The sequence below is a fragment of the Pezoporus occidentalis genome, unplaced genomic scaffold, assembly GCF_034315485.1.
Source record: "Pezoporus occidentalis ecotype Australia unplaced genomic scaffold, CSIRO_AGI_Poc_V1 ctg29, whole genome shotgun sequence".
Classification (NCBI taxonomy): domain Eukaryota; kingdom Metazoa; phylum Chordata; class Aves; order Psittaciformes; family Psittacidae; genus Pezoporus; species Pezoporus occidentalis.
In genome coordinates this window covers 5,005,600-5,030,217 of record NW_026914829.1, presented here as the reverse complement: position 1 = coordinate 5,030,217, position 24,618 = coordinate 5,005,600, and the positions used below count along the sequence as shown (strand labels likewise).

Below are 24,618 nucleotides of genomic sequence, written 5' to 3'. Positions count from 1 at the left end.
GCTGATATACTTCCTGATGTCTCCAAGAATTCCTAATAACTTCAAATTACATAAAATGCTCAGGATTATATCACTGAGTCACCAAATTTTTTTCTATAATACAGTTATGAATTAAAAGACAGGCTAGTGAAATAACTTCATTAGTTTAGATAACCATGAAAAGGCAGGAATAAAAAGGTGAGTTCAAAACAGGTTATGAAACAGATGTTATACTGGTTATCAAGAAGTCTGGAAGTCAAAAGAGTAAAATATTTTTATTAGGCTGACAGGTTTACAGGCTTGAATGGAGAAAAATCTCAAACTTTAATAAAATTCTAAAACATTCACACCCGAAATTTAAAGCTAACTGTCATCTGCTTCTATGTCAGTGTGGTACAGCTGATGATAGCACAAGCATGGAAGCAGCTTAATGATCAAGCTGGCGGCCCAATCCTCCTTTGACCTTCACAGCCATAAAGCACCTATTTGTAGGTGCAATACACCCATTTGTAGATGCAGTACATCCATGACATGAGTGAAATAAGGCAAACTCAGAAACAGTATTCACCTTATCATTTGTTTTTTTAGCTGCGACTCCAGGCTCTATCAGGAAAGTGTCCAGCACCAAGTTCTTGACCTGACCTCACTGTCTGCTACTGTTACAAGGCACAATGTAATATCACCATATAACATTATCCTGACTTGAATATGCACGGCAATGGCTATGTCCATCTCATCCATGTAACGGTTAAATATATGCTTAGACCTATATTAAGATATGGCACAAACCAAATCTTTCTCTTGATTCAGTCTGCCTAAATACATAGGATCACAAGTTGTTGGGCAATCTGGGGCATGAGTGGTCTTCACTTGCCATCAAAACACAAACAAAATGCAGAAATGCAGCCCAAAAAGAAAACCAATAATAATAATACTAAAAAAAAGTGCAATTAAAAAGTAATGAAAAAATCTTTACCTACTATATCTAAAAAAGAAATCCCTGCTTCAACCCATGACCAGCAACAAACTGCAAGAAAAGTTGCCTTATAAAAATATACTCTTAGCATATCATTGGTAGAAAAGTAATTTATCTGTTACAAGATTAACCTATGACCTCAAAATAGTGGTATGCTGATATTAGTATTGTTTTCATCCTTAGGATTACACTTTATGCATGTTATATTTAAGTATATGGGTCATGTTGTTCTTTATACATACAGCAATATATATATGTATATGTGTGTGTATATATATATATATAAATCAGTCCGGTTTTAGAGTCATTGCATGGCAGGAATGGAATTTAAGTTAAGAGCTTTAAAATAAAAAAAAAGTTTTTCAATAAATAGTTTCCTTATTTAAAATAAGTACTTTGGGTGAACCTACACCAATTTAATGAGAGTGCTCAGAAAATACCAGGCTCTGCTCTAAAGTATATTTAACACTTATCAGCCTAAAATGACTTCAACAAGGGAGACTGGCAATAATCTTCAACAAAATTACCATACAGCCAGGAAGTGACATAGGAGGATTTCAGATACGTCCTTTGTATCAATAAGTACATGGAAGTCTTTCATAACCTTACTAAATACCCAAGTAAAAGAGAAAAATACTAGGGACATAACTAGAACTTACAGTCTAGCCTTTTAATTCCTTTACGTTCTAAACATGTCTGTTGCTGAAATTCTGAAAATTGTCTTAATGACAGCCTAAATTTGCTATTTTTTCATTCTGAAAAATCCTTCTTATTTGTTTTGGTTGAGAATTTTATGTTTAACACAGTCCTCTCTCTACCCAAGTAGCTACATACACAAGTATTCATTGAGAAATGTTAAGAGCTTTTTTATCGTAACATTTCAGCTATGAAATATGTAGTGTCACCAATTTCTCTGTGTTTTTGGCAGAAGACATCATCCAATTTAGCAAAAATAACCATGTATATAGCATATTTTTCTTTCCTTCTCTTTACTTGACGATGGTATGTGGCGTGACACCTGGTCATGCTGGCTTCAATAAGGAAAATGGTTATAGATTTTGATGCAAAGAGGATTTCAGCATAGATCCTTTCATGTACGCAAGTGTAGTATTACAATATAACAATTTCTTCAAGGACAGAACAATTTAAATTTCTGGCCTTTTACAAAAACTGTAGCTGCTTTCAGAGAAGACTTCCAGAAACGTATTAAACTATATTGATAAGATATCTGGGGATCTATAACAGAAAACTAAGGACTTTTAGATACAGCCTAAGGAATAGCTTTTAAAGAAAAGTATCAACTTGATTCAAAATTAAGACATTTTAGTAATAAGACTGTAGATAGCACTACATATTTCTGACATTAGGATGTTTCTGAAGGTTAGCCAAAGAAGAGGCATAAGAATATGGAAAAAACTGTTCCACCCTTAATCCCTAAAGCAAACTGTGAACAGGATTAAATTTACTACTCTCATACAAAATCTGTGATGAGTATCAGTTCATTTGCAGGCATCATTTCATGGCATTTTTAGGTGAACATATTAAAATAGGACCAGAGAATTGCATTATCAAAATGCTTTGCTATTTCATAATTAAAGTAGGACAAAACTCAGCTAAAGGAACAATTTTCTGTAAACTGAAATCAGTCTTTGACACTTTGAAAACATTAATATAAAAGTTGCTTCTACTGTAATAGATACAAAGTCAAGATTCAGTCAGTCAATTGTAAAATACCGCCCAAGAGGGTGAGGAGTCATTTTCCAATTCTGAGCAAAACTCAGACTTTTTGGTAAAAAAGATTCAAATAAAGGTGTTCTTTACTTTGTCTCCATGGACCATGTGTAAGCCATCAAAGCCTGCAGTTCACTTTCTTTTTAGCTAACTGCGATCACAAAAAAAGTGTCTTTGAGGTCACATGTTGCAATCCATGAACTTTAATCATCATTAAAATGAGATTCTAGTTTCTGACAGGTTCTTTGACTGTTAGACAAAGGGGAAGCAGAATCATTAAGTTGTGACAGGATAGAGCTTTACGATTTTACGCTTGGCCTAAAGCAGGATATATGCTGAGAGAGCAAATGGACAAAAGTTTTGTCAACAGTAAAAAAGATGAAAAATTTCTAATAAAATTAGCAAGAACATTGAGATGAAACAGAAACAAAAGTTATATCTCACCTTCATATTAAGACATTCACTAACACTTCTGAGATTGTAAGCATTTCACAATTCTGAAATTAATTTCCAACATTACAAAACCACAGACTGCCTCAGAATTGTCTATAAAACCAAACTGAAAGCCAGAATCCAGCCATCAAATGATAACAATATACTTCCTACATGAGATGCCACTACTAATGCTAATTTTGATGTCTACTTCAGGTGCTTTCAGGAAGCCCTAAGAAGTAAGTTAGACAAATACAGAAATGAAAACAGATGTCTTTAGAAATAAAAATGATAGCAGAAAAAAAAATTAGCAGAGAGATTTTTTTTTTTTTTTTTAACTTTTCCATGGGCATACAAAGACATAAATTTTGTAATTGTGGATTGAGGAGAAAATGCTGTGTCAGACACGTAACTTCAGCCAATACACTTCTTCTTCTATATATTTCCTATTTGTACTTTATGTAATTCACAAATGGATTATTATCTTAATAAACACGGTCCCTGGAAATGACACAAGTAAAAAAGACAGGACCTTGAAAGAAGGTGTGAGAAGGGGTGGGATTAATTTAGATAAAGAATATGTCATTGCCCTCAGGCATTACAACATACTTGAGCTGTGTAACTGTACAGGCTGAATGTGTTGTACATTGCTTTAAGATACCTTAAAGTCTTAGCCATAGTAATTCTATGGGTCTGCACGTGCTTTTTAGTCACAGCACCATAACATCTCACTTAAACAATTGTTTTAATGTTTAAGAAGCCTCTGTGATGGTACTTTTTACTTGTTGTTCTGATACTCTCATGGCCATGGACCTGCAAATCCCAGTAGAGTTACTATGGAGGATTCTCATGGGAAGCAACTGCCACCCTCATGGTAAGCACATCTTTCTTCCTTTCTCCTTACTTTTTGTTTTGTAGATTTCAGTTCACATTAAAGAAAACCAAAACATGGTACATAAAAATAGGGAACAGTAATTTACTCAGTAAGTATTATCAAACAATATGTGTACACAGAAACTCAACAACATATGAGTGTAGAACACTTGACCTAATTTGCACACTCCAATCTATACCACAAGTGGGAATAACCAAAGGTGAGTTTGAGTGAATCCCAAAGAAAAGTATACAGTACTAGGGAAAAATCATGGTGAAAATATAACCGTATTATATAAAAATATATAATAAAAATATAAAAGTATTAAACTGAAGAAGCTCACAGTCAAGTGATATTAAAGATGCTGATCTTGCCAAGGTTCTCATCTCTTTGAGGCAGAAGCAACACAAATGAGGCTAATGTAATTTAGGTCACTTTTGTGGGGGTTAAATTTCCACAATAATACGCAATGTATCTGTTCTGCTGGTTTTGTTATGTGCTAATTTTGAGTTAGTTCTGTGAAGATTCTTGGAGAGGCATGAAAATAAATTTTATAATTACCCTAATAAAGTTTGAGAAAACTAACTGTAATTTTCAAATAACATCCAATATAAGCAATTACATAGGTTAGCAGAATGTAACATTTTCAATTTTTCAAATATGATATGAATTTGTAGTTTGTATTGACCTTCAAGCAGAATGCATCAGAACAGTAACTTTCAATTTTACTTCAGCTTCTTTTTAATTAAGCATTAATTAACAATAGAGATGTTAACAAAACTCAAAATCTGTGAAAGGGCTAAATGACTATTCGAAATAAATTTGTTGGGATGTAATGAATGAACTTACAATATGTGTTTATAACAGTTAATTGAGTTCGTACCTTGATAAACAGCTTTGAATCCTGGTGAGCCAATGCTGTCATCAGATTGTAAATGAAGCCACATCTGGTTGCTCATGCTCACAATAAGATCAGGAACACTAGATCCAGTGAGTCTGTATGTAGGATAAATTGCAAAGTCATTTGCAGAGGCATAAATTACTACTACTAGCACAAAAAAAGCAACAACCTTTTAAACTTAATATTTAGCATATTTACAGTATATTACCCTAGTGTTCTGTCAGCTGCTTTTTAATAAAATTAACAATTCTATATGGGTTAGAACAATGTGAAGTTTTAGAAAAATGCATTTTGAATGACAGAATTCAATTTTAATTGTTAAACACTTTTAATAAAGCTGTTCACACCTAAAGCTTTCCTTAAGTAATTAAGCTATTACACATGTGAGGGACTGTATGAATTAAACAATTTTTACTTCTTTAGGTTATTACTGCTTTTTTTGACTTGCTTTTTGAAAGTGAAGCACATGTGTCCAGAACTTCCTAGAACCTCATCTACTTCATTAAAATAACCCACAACTATCTCTTAAGCGGAAACTGCTTTTTCACATACAGTAATATGTGATAACTACATTTTGACATAATACTTGTAAGGCAAGCTGGTGAATCCCACTATACAACCTTAGAACCTAATGGCAATATCCTTTGCACATCTATATTCATGTGAAAAGATGCATATTAAAAATGATTTTTTTTTTAAAGAAAAAGGAAGACAATCTTTGTGGATTCCTTCTTAATGGTGAAAAATGTCTACCATGTAATCAAGTTCCAGTACAGTATCTGAACAACTGTTCAGAGCTTGGTGATAGCTATGAAGTGTTTTGAACGATAGTGGGAAAATCTGTACATAAAATGTGGCTGCAGAATATATCTAAGCTGTTACCAGACACAAAAAGAAAACATATCACTAGAAAAGGTCATCTGCCTTGAACTCCATGTAGATCTCCATGTATCAGAAACTTTGGGGCTGGAAGCTACAGGTGCTGAAGTAATTGTAATTGATGTAAGGAAAACCTCATGATTCTCTCATTTATGTAGACTTTATTTTGTTCAAATTGGTCACATACTAGATTCTTTGTCTTTCTTTGAACTCTGAGCCTTAACTAAGACAAATAAATACATGTAAGGTAAGTAATACAAATATCATGCCAAACTGAGAGAACATGTCCCTGAAGCAGAATTTCTCAAGAAAGAAGCTATAAAGAAACCAGAAAGACATATTTGGACTCTTCCATAAACATATTATTTAAAAATAATCAACCCAATGTTAATACTACTACAACTTAAATGCAATGACATAATAAAAGGAGAGGCTGAACAGAAACAAGGGGAGAACTGAGGAATCATGAGGCAAGTTATAGGAAATCCTCTCTGTCTTGCATCTAAAACCTTACCCATCAAGGTTATGAACAACAAGCTGCACATCCCCTATCTACAATATTTTTGTTTCTTACCCTGGTATACTGGAAATAATATATTTAAAAAAAAAAATCCCATCTGAGTGGAATGAACCAGGGTATTGCGAACTACTACTGCCTGTCCACCTCCAGCTATTGCTGTAATGGTTAAGTGTGCTCTCATATGGTCTAGAAGACTTTTGGCTACCATTTGGTAGCAAGTAGTTGACAGCTCAGCATAAGCAAACACACGAATGAAGCTTAGCTTGGATAAGTAAGAATGTTGACAAGGCACAGTGATACATAGCTAAGCTGTTTAGTTTGACCTGTGTTAATAGTAAGAATGAACATAAAGCAGCTCCTTAGTCTGGAAATTTGAGTTGCTTCCCAAACTAATTAGGAACTGTACAGGTTCAAAAAGATGCTAGGTTATAGCCAGAATAATTAATATACCCTTGCTGATAAAATAGTAATCATTGGTAAAGTCATGAAAGTCATTTAAATGAATAATATAGGCAGTTTATAAAAGGAAGATACCTTGCCAGATAGCGAGTTACATGAACAAAAGTAGTTTAGGAGATGCCTGCAGAAACAGATATATAAAGAAAGGAGAAGAGTACAAATATATTCTGGGGATCACCTTCTGTAACCACAGAAATAACCATTAATTTCTGACTTCTCTTTCTAGTTTAAACACTTGAACAAAATACCAGGCCATAACTGTTAAGCGACACTCTGTATTCCGCACTTTGCTATAAAGAAAATATTAACGGTTTTAAGCAATGAAGAAAAACTCACTGATGTCTCTTGACAATAATGGATATTTATTGGAAGGCAACTGAAACCTGTGATTTCCTGCAAGAATTTCTCAATGGTTATTTAGAAGTGTAAACTTACTGCCTAACCAAGTAACAAGTGTTTAAATAGCTCTGTCTATGCTCAGTAATCTGATTAATGTATGAGACCTATATTGATGATTTCTGAACATAGACAAGATGAACTCTAAAATTACAAGTCTTTATGGGCAGTATGAGATTCTTTGTATATAAATATCTGCGTATAGATATTTGTATACTGATAAAACGAAAGTAAAATTCAATTCTGAAATAAGTTTTTCAAATACATCTGTCTTCTTTATGCTTCTTTCCTCTTATGACTTCATAAAAAAAAAAAAAACAGTATGCACTTTACGTATATATATGTGTATATTCAAATACCTCTGCTACACTACCTATTTCCTATAAATAATTTTCCAATTTGAAGAGAAATTAATCCTTCAAATGAGAAATACTGCACATAAATGTGAAAAAGGTTTGAATCCCTTCAACATTTTCTCTTCTTTTTTTTGTTCTTTTAGTGTGCAGAATATTTTAAATAAATGTGCCTTGGAAGCATCAGAACAATAACATAAGCTGAATGAAGCACAGAATCTGAAAGTCAACGTATCTGTCTTTGTGACATTAAACTACTGTATGAAACTAAAATTTATTTTAAAATTCAATCATAAACACTTCTTCAGTTTTCAATCTGTGAACATATTTTCCTTCTTTGAAGCAAATCCCTTTTCATTATTTGCTCAGGTTTTTTTCTCCTTTCAAAGAAACAGTTTTACAGTATTGTTCTGTCCTTCAAAGATAAGTCACTATGCTGTTAGTGTGTTTAATTGCAACCATAACACAAACTAAAGCTCTGAAGTTCTGACTGTTAAAGCTGTGATAAGCAGTAACACTGCTAAAAATCCCTAATTTTACTTGGCTTCGTATTTTTCTTTTAATATTAATAATGTCAACTACCTAGCTAATAAGGGGAGAAAGGCGGTATTAAATGACACAGTACTAAACAACACAGTATTAAAAAAACAAATACAAAAAAACTTACTTTCCTAAATTTTTGAACTTCTAAAGTGTTTAGAATGAAAAACTTTTTAAATAATGTGAATAAGGAAGTCAGATTCAGTAATGCTTGAGATAGACAAAAAGGTAGCCTGCTCTTTTTTTACCAGTTATGGAAGGGTAGGTTGTTTTCCAAGCCCCCAGTCAGTTTCATTTTACCCAGAAGAAATGAGTAAGAGTTGATAAAAGTATTTCTCTGCCATGGGCAGCCACTCGTGTACTGAAAAACCTGGCACAAACAGCTAGGTTTTAACCACTAAGTTACGCTTTCTTCTTCGAATCAGGAGGAAAAAAACCCAAAACTACAAGTTTTTTTTATAGAAGAAAAGTAAAAAGATTCATGTTTTAAGGAAATAATTTTGAAAAAAAGGGAATTGCATTTTAATGCAACTGCTTCAACAAAAATATAAAGCAGGACATTTGAAGGCAAAGCACATTTTCTAAAGCAAAGTATTATTTTAATTTACAGGAATTTAAGAACACAAAATCGGGCACTGCAGAAAATGTTCTGACTGATAATGTTTACCTCATACATGATTATCTCTCATGAATTGTTTTGAAAGGATAGTCACTGGCTTCTAGCCAAACTTTGTTAATTATGAGAAATAACTGCAGTCAAAATTTTATAGCCTAAACATACATAGGTTTTTTTTCAGTGAGTTGTATTTGCTGTATTCTTGGAACTACCATTCTAGCATGAATAGCCCATAAAATAATACTGCTAAATTTTCAACAAGTAAGGATTACAGAGGAAAAAATTGGAAAAAAAAAAGTAAAATATGTGCTCATATCCCCTTTAATTAAGCTGTTGGTGATAGGATTTAAAAAAAGTTTACTATAAATACTATAATTAGACTGTTTTAATAAACTAAAAAAAAACAAAAAACAAACCCCCAAAAAAGCAACAAACCCATATCCCTACCCAAAATACCAACAACACTCTCACAGAAATGCATTAAATGGATTTGAAATAATTTGCTTTGCATTATAATGGGTTTTGTACCATCCCATTGCTATTTACACGGACTTAAAATACTTTTTCTTATTATTTTTCCAATCTTTTCCAAAACCTGAAAGTGATCTAGATAGTTTTGTACTATTTTCCTTTTTAAATATCAGTAACCCTACTTATTCCCTTCAATCTTGCTCCCATAAAATATTTAAAAGTCCCCTGTTTATTGACCTACCACTAGCCAGTTTCCAATGTTTCTTGGATGTTTGACTTCTTACAAACATTGTGGCAAAAGTGAGCGCATTGTAAAATCTGAGTACTAACTTTACAATAAAGCACCCAGAAATAGCTGCCAACTACCTTGAGGGCTCTTAGCTTCTGAAAGCTGGAAAATTTTGCATGGCACTGAGGCTTGTATGTCAGAAATGAAATTCTTATATGGAAAGAAATGGTTCAAATCACTTAGAAATTAGGTTTGCATTTAGAAATTTATATTTTTGCATATTTAATTCAAGCTCAATTGAAAAAGCTATGAAGTTTTATTTCTATAGTGATATTTAGTGGAATTTAGTGTGTATTTCCATAGTGATATTTAGTGGAATTTCTGCAGAAGCTGGCATTTAAGCTGCCAACAGAAACTTGCTTAGTGTAGAAGCTATATTAATTTTTAAGAGACCCTGAGAAATTAATAAATTAAACCTAGCCAGAAAAGTCTTTGCTATAAGCTACCTCATTCCCCTAATAAAAAACTGCAAGTTGCTGCTGAAACCTCATTAAATGTGACAGAAGTTACTAAAACCAATTGATAGAAAATTTTGATAAGAAAAATCACAATGACATTTAGTTACAAGCTTTCTCATGATAATGTAGTCTACAAGTGGATCTAGTGTTTTATGAGAAAAGTTACTTTTCTTCTGCAGAAGATCTTAAAAGCACGTGAAATGAAGCATATCTGTGATGCAGTTTAAAGATAAAGTATTTCAGAATGCATGATACAATCCAGTGTTTGTAACTGCTAAAAGAAGTGTCACAATAGAAATTCCAATTCATTACTAATTATTGTGATGCAGTAGCTTCGCACTTGGGCCTTCCTTTATTTACACTGTATTTGCTATTTATCATTTACTTTCTCAAACAATTTTCAGGGTAACGCTAATGTGTAAACTATTGCAACCAAAAGGCAGATAAATTTAATTGCATAGACCTATGTACTGTAATCCTAAGCGATGGGCTATAGAGTAATAAGGATAAAACAGTTACTGTTTTAATACAAAAATCATACTGAAGGAAGGGCTAGAAGTACTCCACCTCTAGTGAAAAAAGTATAATAGTGCCAGAAATGCCAATGATAGATTCTGAAAGGGGTATCTGATACATACATCTTCAAAATATTATTAAAGTGAAAAATAGTTACAGGAGGTGACATGATTATGGGGGCCTGCCTTCTTAAGATAGCAAAAATAGGAATTAATATGAGCTAAGACTATTTTAGTTGTTTTTTGGTTTTTTTCTTGTTTTTTTTTTTTTTAATTTTAAGCAGTCCTGGAAAATAAATGAGGAGTATATAGTCAAAGGCTAAATTCTTTCAAATAGAAAGGAAATCTGATAAATTATTTGATATGCACTTTTGAAAAGGCAAACTTTGATATTTGAATACTTAGATTGTAACAAACATCCTTGGAAAGTGATTCAAGGCCAAGTTGGATGGAGCTTTGAGAAACCAACCTGGTCTAGTGGAAGGAATCCTTGCCCATAGCAGGGAGCTTGGAACTAGATGATGTTTAAGGCCCCTTCCAACTCAAACCATTAATTCATTCTGTGATTCTACGAAACAGAATGAACAATCTGGTGTACCAAATTTATTAAGTTCAAAAAACTTGACTTTGAAGGTGTTTTGGGATCCCTGTACGTAAAAATGAATCCTAGTACAAAAAGGGAAACTGCAAACCCTTTGATTAGTCACAAGTGGTTAAATTAACATCCCCAGAAAGGTTCTTGCAGTATTTAACTGCTCTGCAAAATACAAGAAAAATAAGCACAGATGTTGAAACTCTCATTTCCAGTTCATGTGTCTTCTCGTTCACTTAAAGTCTAAGCTCTTAAACCAGGATTTTTTTTTCTTATTTTATTTTCTTAGAATCATAGAATAGTTAGGGTTGGAAAGGACCTTAAGATCACTTAGTTCCAACCCCCCTGCCATATTTTCTTTTTCAGGAAATAGACTCAGAACATGGAATTCAATCCACTCAATAGCAGCTACTTGCTATGACAACACAAGAAACACACACATCCTGCAAACAATCTAATCATTTGCCAGTCTTAGCTTTTAACACAAACTAAACTAGGGGAGTTCTACGTACTCTGATACCATTGTTCAGAAAGTAGCTATTAACAAATATCATACATCCATAAACAAAAGTGTTTAATGAAGTTATTGTGCTCATATTTGTCCATCCAAAAATATTCTAATTAGTTTAAAATAAATTCTGTGGGTGTTAAGTGCACTCATTTGTTACAATTATGCATCAAACATTTCAATGATTTATATGAATTAGAAGACCTCTACATTATAAAATGGGGATGGATTCTTTTTATCAAGTATGTTCAATACTGTCTTTATCCAGCAGATTTCTGTGCCTGATCTCAGCTTTCTGCAGTTTTTAGTTAGACATAAAAACCTATAGAGATGCTATTAATGATCTGGAGTGAATTTTGTAATGAACAATTTTCTTGAATAGTACTTGAATTTTAAGCTAACATTATATGAACAAAACACATACATTAAAATTAAAAAGCAAACTAAATATCTCATGACCCAGAAAAAGCATGTAACAACAAATTGTAAGGAAAGAAATGAAATTCTGTACTTACACATACAACACTGTCCTGGTATCACCAACTTTCCCAGCATCTCCAACAGTAAGAGTATCATAGCCTCTTTCCAGTTCAAACTCTTCAAAAGCAAGCTTTATGACCTATTGAAATTGAATAAGTCAGTTATAGAAAAACATACCCACAGGTTATTTGATCTATTCTAGTCCTAAATTATTTTTTAAGCCAAATAATGAAGCACTCATTCATGATTTCATCTAGTCTTATTTGATTTGAGAAAGACGTATCGAAAAAGCAGAAGTGGAAAAACTTATTTTCTTATACCAAGAGGGAAGTCTTTGCCACATATATATTGAAAATCCCAATCACTTCTAACTGGTGACAACTATACTTATTAAGGAAAACATTTTATAGACAGCATTTTTTTATTATATTAATTATTTAAAAATTAAATAACCTATTACTACAAGTAAATGAAATTAAAACCTTCTTGTCTGTTGCATTATTGCATAAAAAAATGGCAGGTATGAACTATCAATTGATAAGAATTGGTAGTGGAGGAGGCTGGAGCACAGAAATACAAAAGCAAAAAATTTCCTTGTATAAATTACTAACACTAAACTATGATTTCAATCAATGTCCAATAATGAATTACCCAGAAATTTAAAAATCCCTAAGAATTGTTTGAAAAAGTATTTCTAATTTACTGAAACCGTAATTTTAGCACAAAAGAACACTTCTAAAACAAGCACTTTTTTTAGAGTTCTGTACTGGGGAGAAGTGGTTGCAGGTTATATTTATGTATACATACATACACAGTACCTTTTCATAATTTGAAACCATGATTTCTGCAGACAATTTGATATAGAAGTAGAAAGAGTCAAAGTGATTATCCGCAAAATTATTCATTTTACCATTATACTAAATTTTGCAGATACCCCTGGGGAGACTTTCACACAACTTCAGCCATAGAATGAAAATGCAATTGATGTTTTTTTCTATGTTGTGGCCAAAACCAGTATTTGGGTCAGATTTGGTCTTCCTACATCAGCCATATTATGCTACTATTTTGGCAGCAACAGCTGAAAAGCAATGGTTTCCATCCACTTATTCCTATGTGATCAAGGTAGAATTAATCTCATTCAAATTTTAGCCCTGTAGAAAGGCAGCATGCAAGCTAAGCTAGTTGCTTAAACTTTCTCAATATTAAAAAGAAAGCCAGCACATCTCAATTCTCTGTGTTGGAAGGGAAAGTCTACTTCTATAAACTTCAGGAAGGAACTTAAACAACTAGAGCAGATGAGGAACTATGTTGCTCCAGTTTCTAACCCAGATAATAGCTTGTTTTTGATAAAATATACATTGATCTAAGATAATATATTGCCTCTTGCTATAAATTCAGGCCTTGCTTTTCAAATCTTCATACCTTCTACCCTTCTTACCATACCCCTGCTATTTGCATGTTTATGTATTTAAAAGTATGCTAAAATTAACTCCAGGTCTAAGACACCTCGTATGTTTTAAAGTGCAGTTAATGTTTACTGTCCTTAAAAGGTAAAAAAGAAGGAGGTTTAAAGAAAAGATAAACTGTCTTAGGATATCAATAGCTATGAAAAAAATATGAACACAAATATATATATATATATATATATATATATAGTTTTCGACAGTAGGTCAGAGGTTTGTATTATGATCTAATACAGGTCCTTCACATCATATTTTGCAGACCTGCCAAATTTTGAGATAAAGTATACTGCATTATCTACATTATGTTTCCATAATCACAAGAATTTCGGGCAATATGCTGTAGATAAGTAATACACATTTCCATCTGCTCCTGATGTACCTTCTAGTATTACTAGATTATAACAGTGGTTAACACACAAAAATTCAATAGAAAATCAAAACTAATGAAACCAAATAAAATCAAGAAAAATATGTAGAAGCATAAAAGCATAGTTGTTTCTGGCAATACAAATAACTATACATGTAAGACTTAATGAAGCTTTTCTTTTATGTGGGGAGGAAATCTCAGAATACTCCGTGAGAAAATGCGGTAATGTATTATTTAAATATGTTCCATTTGGTTAGAATCACAATCTCTTTCACATTACAATTTAAAAACAAATGTAAATGTTCACTTGTTTAATAATAAAATAACTTACAAAAAAAGTACTTGTATATAAACCATCAATGAAAGAATTAAAGGCCTAGTTAAGCATACAGGAAATGTCACAAGAAAAGCTTCTTTTGGGGAAATAAAATTGTGTGAGGAAATATTAGCCACTATTAAACTAAGATCTTGTTATTTTCACTTCCACACTGTTATTCTGTGCTAACACATAAAATGTGCAGTATAGACATTCAAGTGGTTGAGAGTGAAGAGATCTAACATAAATTCCTTTAATTTGATTCACAAAACCTGAATTTTTCCATGTAAAAATTAAGCACCCAGTCTAATAATGACTCCTCCTACAGTCAGTGAACAGGAAATGGCACCCAGGACACACCTCACATGAATGTGGGCCAGACTGTCCTTTCCAATGATTATGGGGGGAGTTCAGACATCTGTGGGAGACTAATGCTTACATAGGTATACCTAGATAAAATTAGTTGCTCTGTAATAAAGCTCTGAATCATCAGAGGAATCATCAGGAGGAAGAATTGTTTATTGGTTTATTTTTGAGAAAGACCGTTAAGACACATTTTGTATAGGTATGTACATAGCATAGGAAAAACTTATAAGAATTGACCTAATATCAGCAAGAATATACCTGTGTGTGATTAAATACTAATTTATATACTGGTGAAGAAAAGCAGCTCCAAGATGCTTCTCCAGATTTAATGTTACTTTGAAATTGCACCATCCCCCCCCCCCCCCCCCCCCGTAATGCTAATCTGATAATCAACATTAAATATGCCTACTCTGAACTGATCAAAATAAATAAAATAAATAATTAATTTTCATTACGGAAAACTTGAAACACAAAAATTACTTCCAAACCTATCATATTTGTTTCTGGATGATCAACTATACTTCTTACAGAAGAATGATCTTGTTTGCTTTATGAAATGAGCTAGACAAAATTCCCTTATAAGCAATTCAAAATTATTACTTATGATTAGACAAATAGACTGTGAAAACAAAAAGCTTAAAAATGTGAGACACCTAAGGTGGTACCTATATGGAAGCTCTGCAAGCAAATTGTCCAGCACAATTATTCGTTCCTTCAAAGTGTTTTCCTTTATCCTAGCCACTCACACATTTTATATTTGTGCTGGCATTGCTATGTCAAGTAATGGGGAAAGAAAGCACCAGATCTGTACTAACAGAAATTTCTGTATGGGCATTCTTCCTGAAAGAAGCAGTTTCTGCAGAAACATAGCAATGCGACATTTCCAAAATGTCTAGGTGTATATGTTCTTTTCATTACTAAGACCTATGTTATTCTTTCTTAAATATGTTAGAAAGTTATTTGTTCAATATAATAAATACAAAGTAAAAAGTGAAAGCAGTAAATTTTAAGATGTGAGAAGAGAGCTACCAGTACAATGTCTCTTATAAGAAGATCAAGTGAATTTCAAAAAAGCACCCCTGTGCTAACAGAAATGTATCTTATAAAAACAAATAAACAAGAAAGAAATAAGAAGCAGAGCCTCTTTGAAGGATCTTCTCTTACAGATCAGAAAATGAAGTGAGACAGTTTGTTACCTCAGTAAAACTACAGTAAAATATATGAAGAATAAGGAAACAGAATTGAGGATCCTTAATCTGAAGTTTTAAAATCATAAATAGAAAATGTGCTCATTATAAAGACTTTTGACGAAAGCTGCTTACAACTGTTGCAGGTTGCTCCATTTCATTGACATATTAGCTTCAAATATAATAGCATTTTTCTGCTTTGCATCCTCTTTGTGCTGCTCTAAAATTTGAAAGTAAGATGATCATGCAAATTTTTTTAACTCTGTCATTTCTTATACAGACACCTCATGCTCAAAGGGACATGCAAGTGAAAGAAGCCATTGTTACAGGCACAAATATGGAAATATTGTTATAGTCTTTTAGATAAATTAAAAAAAAAAAATCTTGAAGAAACGAGCCAGATGCTTAAACCAGAGCTTTAAACCACATTTTTGAGCACTTATTTCACTTAAAGAACATGTTGCAGAAGCAATATCAAAAAGTGATGCTTCCCTAGACCACTCCCCATTCAGTGATATGCCCTGAAGTCTTAAAAGTCCCTGTGACTATGCCCAAAATCCAGAGGAAGAGGAAATGTAGGCATAGATTGTTGTCTACAAACAGCAATAAAAATAAGCAACTCTTACTCACAAATCTTATGGAGGGTAAAATTTGAAACTACAGACATCTCCTTTTCACCAACTCAAAAAGCTACAAGAATAACCATATCAAATTGTTGTGATCAGAGGATAATCAGTATTTTTAGGTAAAAGTTATAAATACAGAGGAATGCCTTATAGAAATATGACGACAATACTGTGCCCATGGCAACGGTAAGCATGAAGAAAATATATATAGGAAAATTTTCTGAAATATGAGGGAGTTTTTTAAACAAAACTAAAGACATTTTCTGCAAAGATTCTTTAAGTAAGGCACTTCCCTTTTTCTTATCAGTATCATACAAATACAGAACATTTTAAAATAACAGGAACAATGAAAATACAGTTCTTAAGCATCTCTTTTTGCAAGAATGTAAATTTTAACTGGGTTTCAGTTCACTTACAACACCAATGATGAAGAAAAAAAAAACAAAACAACTAAAAAAAAACATCAGAGGAAACAATTAAATGGTAAGTTTATTAAATAACATACTGGGAACTTTACAACATTTTAGGTGGTCACAGAAGAGATGTGGGATACTTAATGTTCCCTATAGAGCTACGCGTCTTGCTAGCCACTCAACATTTGCCGTATTTACTTCCTCATATGCCAGTAACTGAAGCAGAAACCTAAGGAGCTAACATACCTGCAACAAGAGTGGTGTCTTAATTATAACCTGAATTCAATTCCCTATAACCATCATCCTTGCGAACATGGTCCAATAGATAGTGTGAACCTGGTGACTTCCTGTACTGGTTTTGGCTAATTTTCTTCATAGCAGCTTGTATGGATCTGTGTCTTGGATTTGTGATGAAAACAGTGTTAATAATTCAGGGATGTTTCAGTATTCCCAAACAGTGCTTGTACACCATCCAGACTTTCTCTGTTTCTCACACTGCCCCACCAGCAGGTAGGCTGGGGGTGCACAAGAAGTCGGGAGGGGACACAGCTGGAACAGCTGAACCCAAAGGATCAAAGTGATATCCCATGCCATATGGCATCATGATCAGCAATTAAAAAGCTAGGGGAAAAAGGAGGAAGGAGGGACATTCAGAATGTTGGCATTTGTCTTCTCCAGTAACCGTTAGGCACAGCGAAGCCCCACTGTTGTGGAGCTGGTTGAACACCTGCCTGCTTATGGGACGTGGTGAATGAATTCCTTGATTTGCTTTGCTTGTTTGTGCCACTTTTGCTTTACCTATTGAACTGGCTTTATCTCAACCCACAGATTTTCTTATCAGTGCCCATCACCTATACTTCCCTCTACAGGCCTTTCCACCTTTACTCACATTCAAAGTTAAAAGTCAAGAAAAAAAAAGAAAAAGAAGGTTGGGACATTTTGTTTGTTTGTTGTTTCGCTGCGGTTTTCTGTATGTGGTTGTTGTTGGTTTTGTTTGGTTTTGGCGTTTTTTTGACTTTTCTATTTTAATTACCGACTGTGGAATGTTGGAGATTTTTTTGTTGTTATTACAACAGTTTACCCAGTTTTGGGCTTGTATGCAATACAAGTGGAGAATGGGATTTATATTAATCGCTATTTAAATATATATTTGAGAAAAAGGTGGGTTTTTTTACATTAAGTGGACACAGAATATTTCACATTTCTTCTAAAAAGCATTTAAAAGATTCATCTACAAGAGCCAAGAACTGTATAATTAAAAGAGAAGATGGATTCAAAATCATAAACAATTTAAAAGTAGACTAATTGTGATTATAATTTCAAACATGTACTGAACTGACACATTATTAATCAATGTAAGAAAAGAAGAGTGAAAATTCTGACCTTGAAAGCATATTATCAGGTTGAAAGTGTATTTATACTTACATAAAACATGATTTGTTTATTTATTTTCACAGTTCTGCCTAATATCCCTCAGTGGTCAGACTGGCCCAAGCTATACCAAGTGTCTGATGACATTCCTAAGATACTATACACAGCAAAAAATTAAGTCCACTAGCGGTACCTGAAGGCTTACATGAAATGTGTCCAAATATAAATCATGGGTATATATAACTGTGGTGGTGCAAACTGACTTTTCTTTCCTGTAACCCTGTGCAAGTGACAATGGCCAGTTGAGGTTGTAATGGATGAGTCTGGTTGTGACAGCTACATCCAGCTCAAGACAGGGGGGAGACAGACAACATCACAATAACCAAAGGCTTATTTGAGCAATGTGCCCATGTAACCACAATGCTAGTCAAGGTGTCCGTCAAACCAATTCTGGAAGAAACTAACATCTATAGTCAGTATGCAAATACAACTATGTGTCAATCATCTTGCTCCATCAACAGCTCTCCTGCATGGCAGCAAGCTGAATATCAGATACTCAGCAAGTGAACTGGAGTAAGAGCACTGAAACCTTGAAATCCTAGCCAAGTGATATAAAGGACTGATTGTGCATATATAATCCTTTAGACATAAACCACTGAACAAGTCTGGGACTAAGTCTGGACCCAGGTGCACCTGAACTCCCCTATGAGAAGCAGTTTAGAATGCAAGGGGTCCCTTCTGAACCCTGTGACTCAATGGGCAGGTCTCCATAACAGTTTTGTCTGACCCTGTACCATATGCAGTAAATAATCAAGTGTACCTCACCACCAAATCTTGTTAAAACACTGTTATGTTTACCATTGAACAGTCTTTTATCAATAAAGTATACTACTGCTTCTCTCTTGCAAGTGAAATGCATGACTCCATCTATGACATTAGCGTCACTCATGGCAAATTTTGCATCCAGATAATAAAATTTTTAGCAAGAGCTTACAAAGTTAGATATAAAATGTTTTCCAATTATAATCTACTGTTTTCCAGATAATAAAGATGGTTCAGCATTATCTTAACCTATTAAAGGAAATAAAAAAATTTACTCATGCGCATTTTCATCCTGCCAAGGAATCTGCTTGACATTCAATGAAGACATCTTGGATATTACAAACAACATCTGTAAAACTGTTACCACTTTAGAAATCATAAATTGTTTTTAGAGTACCTAATGACTAATTTTCCTCTTAAGTGAAATGATAGAGTAGCTGATACTCAAGATTGGATTTTATAAAGGAAAAGGCAGCAAAACATTATTTTTCTCATATCCCTTTATGAAACAAGTTATTACTTTTGACTCAAAGCCATTATAGGATAAACCATTAATCACAGCAGGATTATTCATAATTTGGCACAGATACAGCTATAATTAAAAAGATGCTAAATGAGTAGCTCATAACTTACAAGGTGAAATGATCTGTCTTGAAAGAGAAAAAAGTTTAGGCCAAAAGGGGCCTATTCTGCAAAATTCCTCCAGCTTTTGTTGAGTGACAGCAAATTTACTGAAAACACTTGGGTTTCTTATTTCAAAGAAACGTTAAAGGCTTTTCATACTACCATTATCCAACAATTTCAGTTACTTGAAAAGCAATTATAAAAAGAAATTTGCTTACTTTTCAATATTGGCATTATGATTTATATCTCTCATTGTCAATAACTTACTTTCCTTTTATCCCCCACTAATGACTTGAAAATGAACCTAGTATCCACACCTGGGGGAAAATAAATAAAGATCAAAAGCAAATAGCAGTAATAATAAATCAGGTAATAGTAATAATATAAAATAGCAGGTGCTGATGTTGTTAAAAAAAAAAAAAGAATAGTATAATCACATTTTTTTTTTTTTTAAATAACCCTTAATTTCAAATCCAACAGTTTGTTTTACAGTGAGCAGCGGCAGCTGCTTGTCCTAGGTAGACATTGCTCAGGGAAGCAAACATCACTTTGTATTATTTGGGTTGCCTAAAACACAGCTCTGTAGTCTCTAAATTGAATGTATTTGGTGTACCCATCATAGTCATTCCTCAGCAAGTTAGTTAAGGCTGAATAAATTGAGATCATTAAAAGAAAATGAAAGCAATAATCTTAACAAAATCAGGGTTTTTTTTTAATGTAGTAAAGGTTAGTAATTGATTTTATACTGAACTTAGAACAGTCCTACAAGGAAGAACTTTCTCATAATGTGTGTGCATATAATATACATAATATCTAATGCTATATATAATAACTATAATAATTATATATAATAAAAATGACTGGAAGCTACAGTTAGGAAAAAAACCGACAGAATTAACTGCAAAAACTAGAATAACACAATTCTTGTTACTATGAAGTGCCATTTTTACTGGTAGGTCAACTATGTAAAACAGTTCTATAAATAATTGTGTATATAAGTAAATTATTGCTTATTACATCCACAGTATGAGAATGAAAAAAATTATTAAACAGTTTTGTTTCTTGTGTATTGGAAGACACACACAAAAAAACCCTCAAAACTATGATTTCAGAGTTAACAGAACTGCCACAATCTGTTAGTTAGATAAGAAGCTTGTTGCCAAGTTTTTCAGCAATAGTGTCTACAGATCATTCCAAGTTTCAGTTTGTCATCTTAACGATTAAGTCATTTTCCTTCTTCCCTTTTTGGTTTATATATATGCAAGTATGTTGCCATTTCTAAATACAGAGTAGTATAATGCATTAAAAGTTAATTTTTAATTCAAATACCAAAGGCCAGTGAATGCTTCACAAATTTAGGTGGGCCATATTTTAATGAGTTATTGATCTGCTTGATTTAATTATGAAAGAGAAAATGAAAAAATAATAAAAAAGTAGAACTGCCAGAGGAAACAAACAATCATTCACATGCTCACACTAAAGAAATGGAATTTGTAACTTTTGGACAATTTCAAATATAATTTTCTGATACAGTAGCATGTTCTTCTATTTCTCATTTTCTGTCAAAGAAAAATGCCAAATATATGGCTCTCATTTTTTTGCTCCTGCTGCTGCTCCAATTGTCAGGATATCAGTAGAAAACAACGATGGAAATATAAGCTTTGTAGAAACAACAAAAAAAAATATTTTTTTTCTTTTGACAGAACAATGAAAAAGGCAGCAAGAAGAGTGAATTCATTACTATCTTACCTTGCCATGCATGAAAAATAATTCCAACTGTGCTTATATCTTTGGAGAGCTTTTTCAAAACAGTTTAAGCACTTTTGCTAAAATGGGGAGTAGTACGTGGTTGTGGAATAGACACATTAATGATAAAAATTAAACTAACTAATTTGCAGTTCAAAATAAGGTCTGAAAATATTGTTCTTTAAATTTGAAAATGAAAAGCTCCTAGTTAGCATTTGTTAAAAGCAAGTTATATATAAACTAAGATTACATGAATGAGCAGATAAGAGCTCCAATTTAAGTAAGGGCTGAAGGTTTTACTTGTTAACTGAGCACATGAGGTTTCTCTGGCCTCAGAAATTCAAGCAGGAGAAACATACTTTACTTACCCTGTTTGACTGTTGTCTTTTTTTCTACAGTGTTTAAAAAATAGGTTGATTCTACGAATTAATCCAAAATGCAGATATGGCTTGACAGACCACAAGAAGTAAAAGGCTACATGAAGAAATTGTTACATATCAAAGACACACATCCATTTACACAAACACAGACCGCTCTCTAGACAGAGCTCTGCATAGGAATTTGGAGAGTTAAATTTCAGGTCTGCTATTATCATGTAGTACGTCAGGCAATTCATGTCAGGTCCTTGGAATTTACATACTTAGCAGTTTAATTTCTCAACAGTTTTCAGATATTGTAATTCTTCTTACTTAACTTCACAGAAAACATGAGTAAAATATGACCAACATTCAAACTTCAGAAAAGTTAGTTATTAAAAAAAATCTAATTAATTTTGTGTCCCGATTCAAGCATAATTATACAAGATACTCTGAAGGAGTTCATATAAATTTGCAATGACATGTTGGCCAAAGGGATATCCAGCAGATAACAGTAACAAAATAGTAAAGCAGTACTTGTGTTCATGACCTTAAACAAAAATTCATTATGGGAAATCAATCTCCTTATAACCAAACTAAGTACCTTTAACTCCAATGTTACTTTTGGCTGAACATGTTGGGTGAGGCCTGTGTTTGGTGTGTTCAGTTGCTATGAAACTTATTTTAAAGACAGCTTCTTTCAATACTAACAGTCTGTCAACAGTAGCAAAAAGTTCCATAAGCACCTGTTTTCTCTGAGATATAGAGTACTTCAGGTTGTTTGTTTCTTGTCATTACAGCAAAACAGTTCCAAGGACACAAACTATTTCACTTAGAAGGGTGATGGATCTTGGCATCACACTGCATTATGCAACCAGGCAACTGAAGTGAATACTGAAAAACCTCCAGAGGTAAAGGGAGTTGTCTAAATATTTATAGAAGTAAATGCCTCAAAAAACTGCACCCGTGGAATTGATTTGCTAGAAAAGTATACAATCTTAGAGTTCAACTACTGTTTAATGCAATTCAGAATAGTAAATGGAAAGGTCTGAGCATATTCAGCCAAGTTAGAAACTCTGATAAAGCACATATGTAACTGAGCTCATGAAGGATCACATATATGGAAAAAGAACTTCAAGAGCAAAAGCAAACAGTTATGTCAGGATATAATGTATCCTTCTTTGGGCTAAATTCAGATGCCCCCGCTCTGATATTTTCATCTCTGATCCTTTTTGCATCAAAAGGAGCGTGACCAGCAGGTCGAAGGAGGTGATCCTGCCCCTCTACTCTGCTCTTGTGAGACCTCACTTGGAGTATTGGGTGCAGTTCTGGCGTCCTCAACATAAAAAGGACTTGGAACTTTTGGAACAAGTCCAGAGAAGGGCCACGAAGATGATCCAGAGACTGGAGCACCTCCCGTATGAAGGCAAGCTGAGGAAGTTGGGGCTGTTCAACCTGGAGAAGAGAAGGCTGCATGGAGACCTCATAGCAGCCTTCCAGTACCTGAAGGGGGCCTATAGGGATGCTGGAGAGGGACTCTTCATTAGAGACTGTAGTGATAGGACAAGGGGTAACAGGTTAAAACTTAAATAGGGGAAGTTTAGGTTGGATATAAGAAGGAAATTCTTTCCTGTTAGGGTGGTGAGGCACTGGAATAGGTTGCCCAGGGAGGCTGTGAATGCTCCATCCCTGGCAGTGTTCAAGACCAGGCTGGACGAGGCCTTGGGTGATATGATTTAGCATAAGGTGTCCCTGCCCATGGCAGGGGGACTGGAACTAGATGTTCTTAAGGTCCTTTCCAACCCTAAACAATATGATTCTATGATTCTATGATTCTATATAAGATGCCTTTGCATTCTGCCTGACTTCTAACTGCTTCTCCAGAGGAGTATGGACTTTCCTGTGTTATACCTGCTAGCTTTGCATGAACATATTGAATATCTGAGCATCGCATACAGTAACAGATGCCTGAGAATAGCCCAATGAATCGTATCCCTTATGTCCTGAACTTTTTGATGTCGTAAAAAGGACCTTGTTCCGTACAGAATACTTCTTAAATGTTAAAGCATAAAAACCTGCTTACATATACACACATTCTTTTTATTTACATGATGAAACTGAATTAACTATGGCTAAATAAATATTCCTGCAATAAGAGTGTAGTAATATTACATGGACATTATAGTGTCATAAAAACAAGATTTCACGTTAAGTCTGGACAGTTTTTAGATAATGTTATATACTACAAAGAAATTTCAATATTTTGAGGTTAACTTCATTCTGAATAAAAAATGCAAATGAGTTTGCTCAGTGTTTAAATTACAAATAAGAAGAAATACCAAGTACAAAATTTTGGCATTCATTTTTCCAGATTAATTTAAAGTAACTGAAAGTTTCATTTTTCCCACAAGCTTTTCTTCCTGCTGTGTTTTTAAAATACACATCTGCACGGCTCGTTGGCCTACGTGTACTTTTGAAATCAGAAACAGTTTTCTAAATAAGTCCCCGTATTATTCTAGTAAACCAAAATTTAAGGCTGAAATTCTAGCCCTGTGGAAGTAAACAGAATATGTAGGGATTTTTATGTTGAAATATCCTCAAATCACTGTCTCATACCTCATTCTATTACAAGGAAATTATCTAAATGATCGTCTCACAAACAGGTTAAATTTTTTTCCAATAAATACAACAAAATTTAAGTAACCTTGTATTAAACTAGAGTGCATATTTTTTGTGCCAGAGAATAAATGAAAGTTTAGACAACACAAAAAAGAAACAATCTTGCTGTTTTGAGGAGATTTGAATGACCTGCGGTCTAGGATACTTCCTAATACTTTTAAGAATGTTAGCATGTGGCACCAAACTTTGTAATTTACTGGCCATGAATATCAAGAGCCATGAATTGCAGCCCATGGGAAAAACCCACATTCAAGCAGTTTGTGAAGAACTGTATCACAAGAGAGGGGCACCACACAGCATTAGGCGAAAAGCA

The 24,618-nt window shown here is 33.5% G+C and overlaps 1 protein-coding gene across 2 annotated transcripts in view; it reads right to left on the bottom strand.

Annotated features, from left to right (window-relative positions):
• CSMD1 (CUB and Sushi multiple domains 1) overlaps nucleotides 1-24,618 on the bottom strand; it is a 1,153,012-nt gene that overhangs the window by 307,997 nt on the left and 820,397 nt on the right. For both annotated transcript variants that reach the window (XM_062626215.1, XM_062626216.1), the window contains exons 11-12: nucleotides 12,005-12,108; nucleotides 4,876-4,988 (exon numbers count right to left, since the gene is read on the bottom strand). In XM_062626215.1, coding sequence (XP_062482199.1) covers nucleotides 4,876-4,988; nucleotides 12,005-12,108 — 217 coding nt within the window. The remainder of the gene's footprint in view (nucleotides 1-4,875; nucleotides 4,989-12,004; nucleotides 12,109-24,618) is intronic.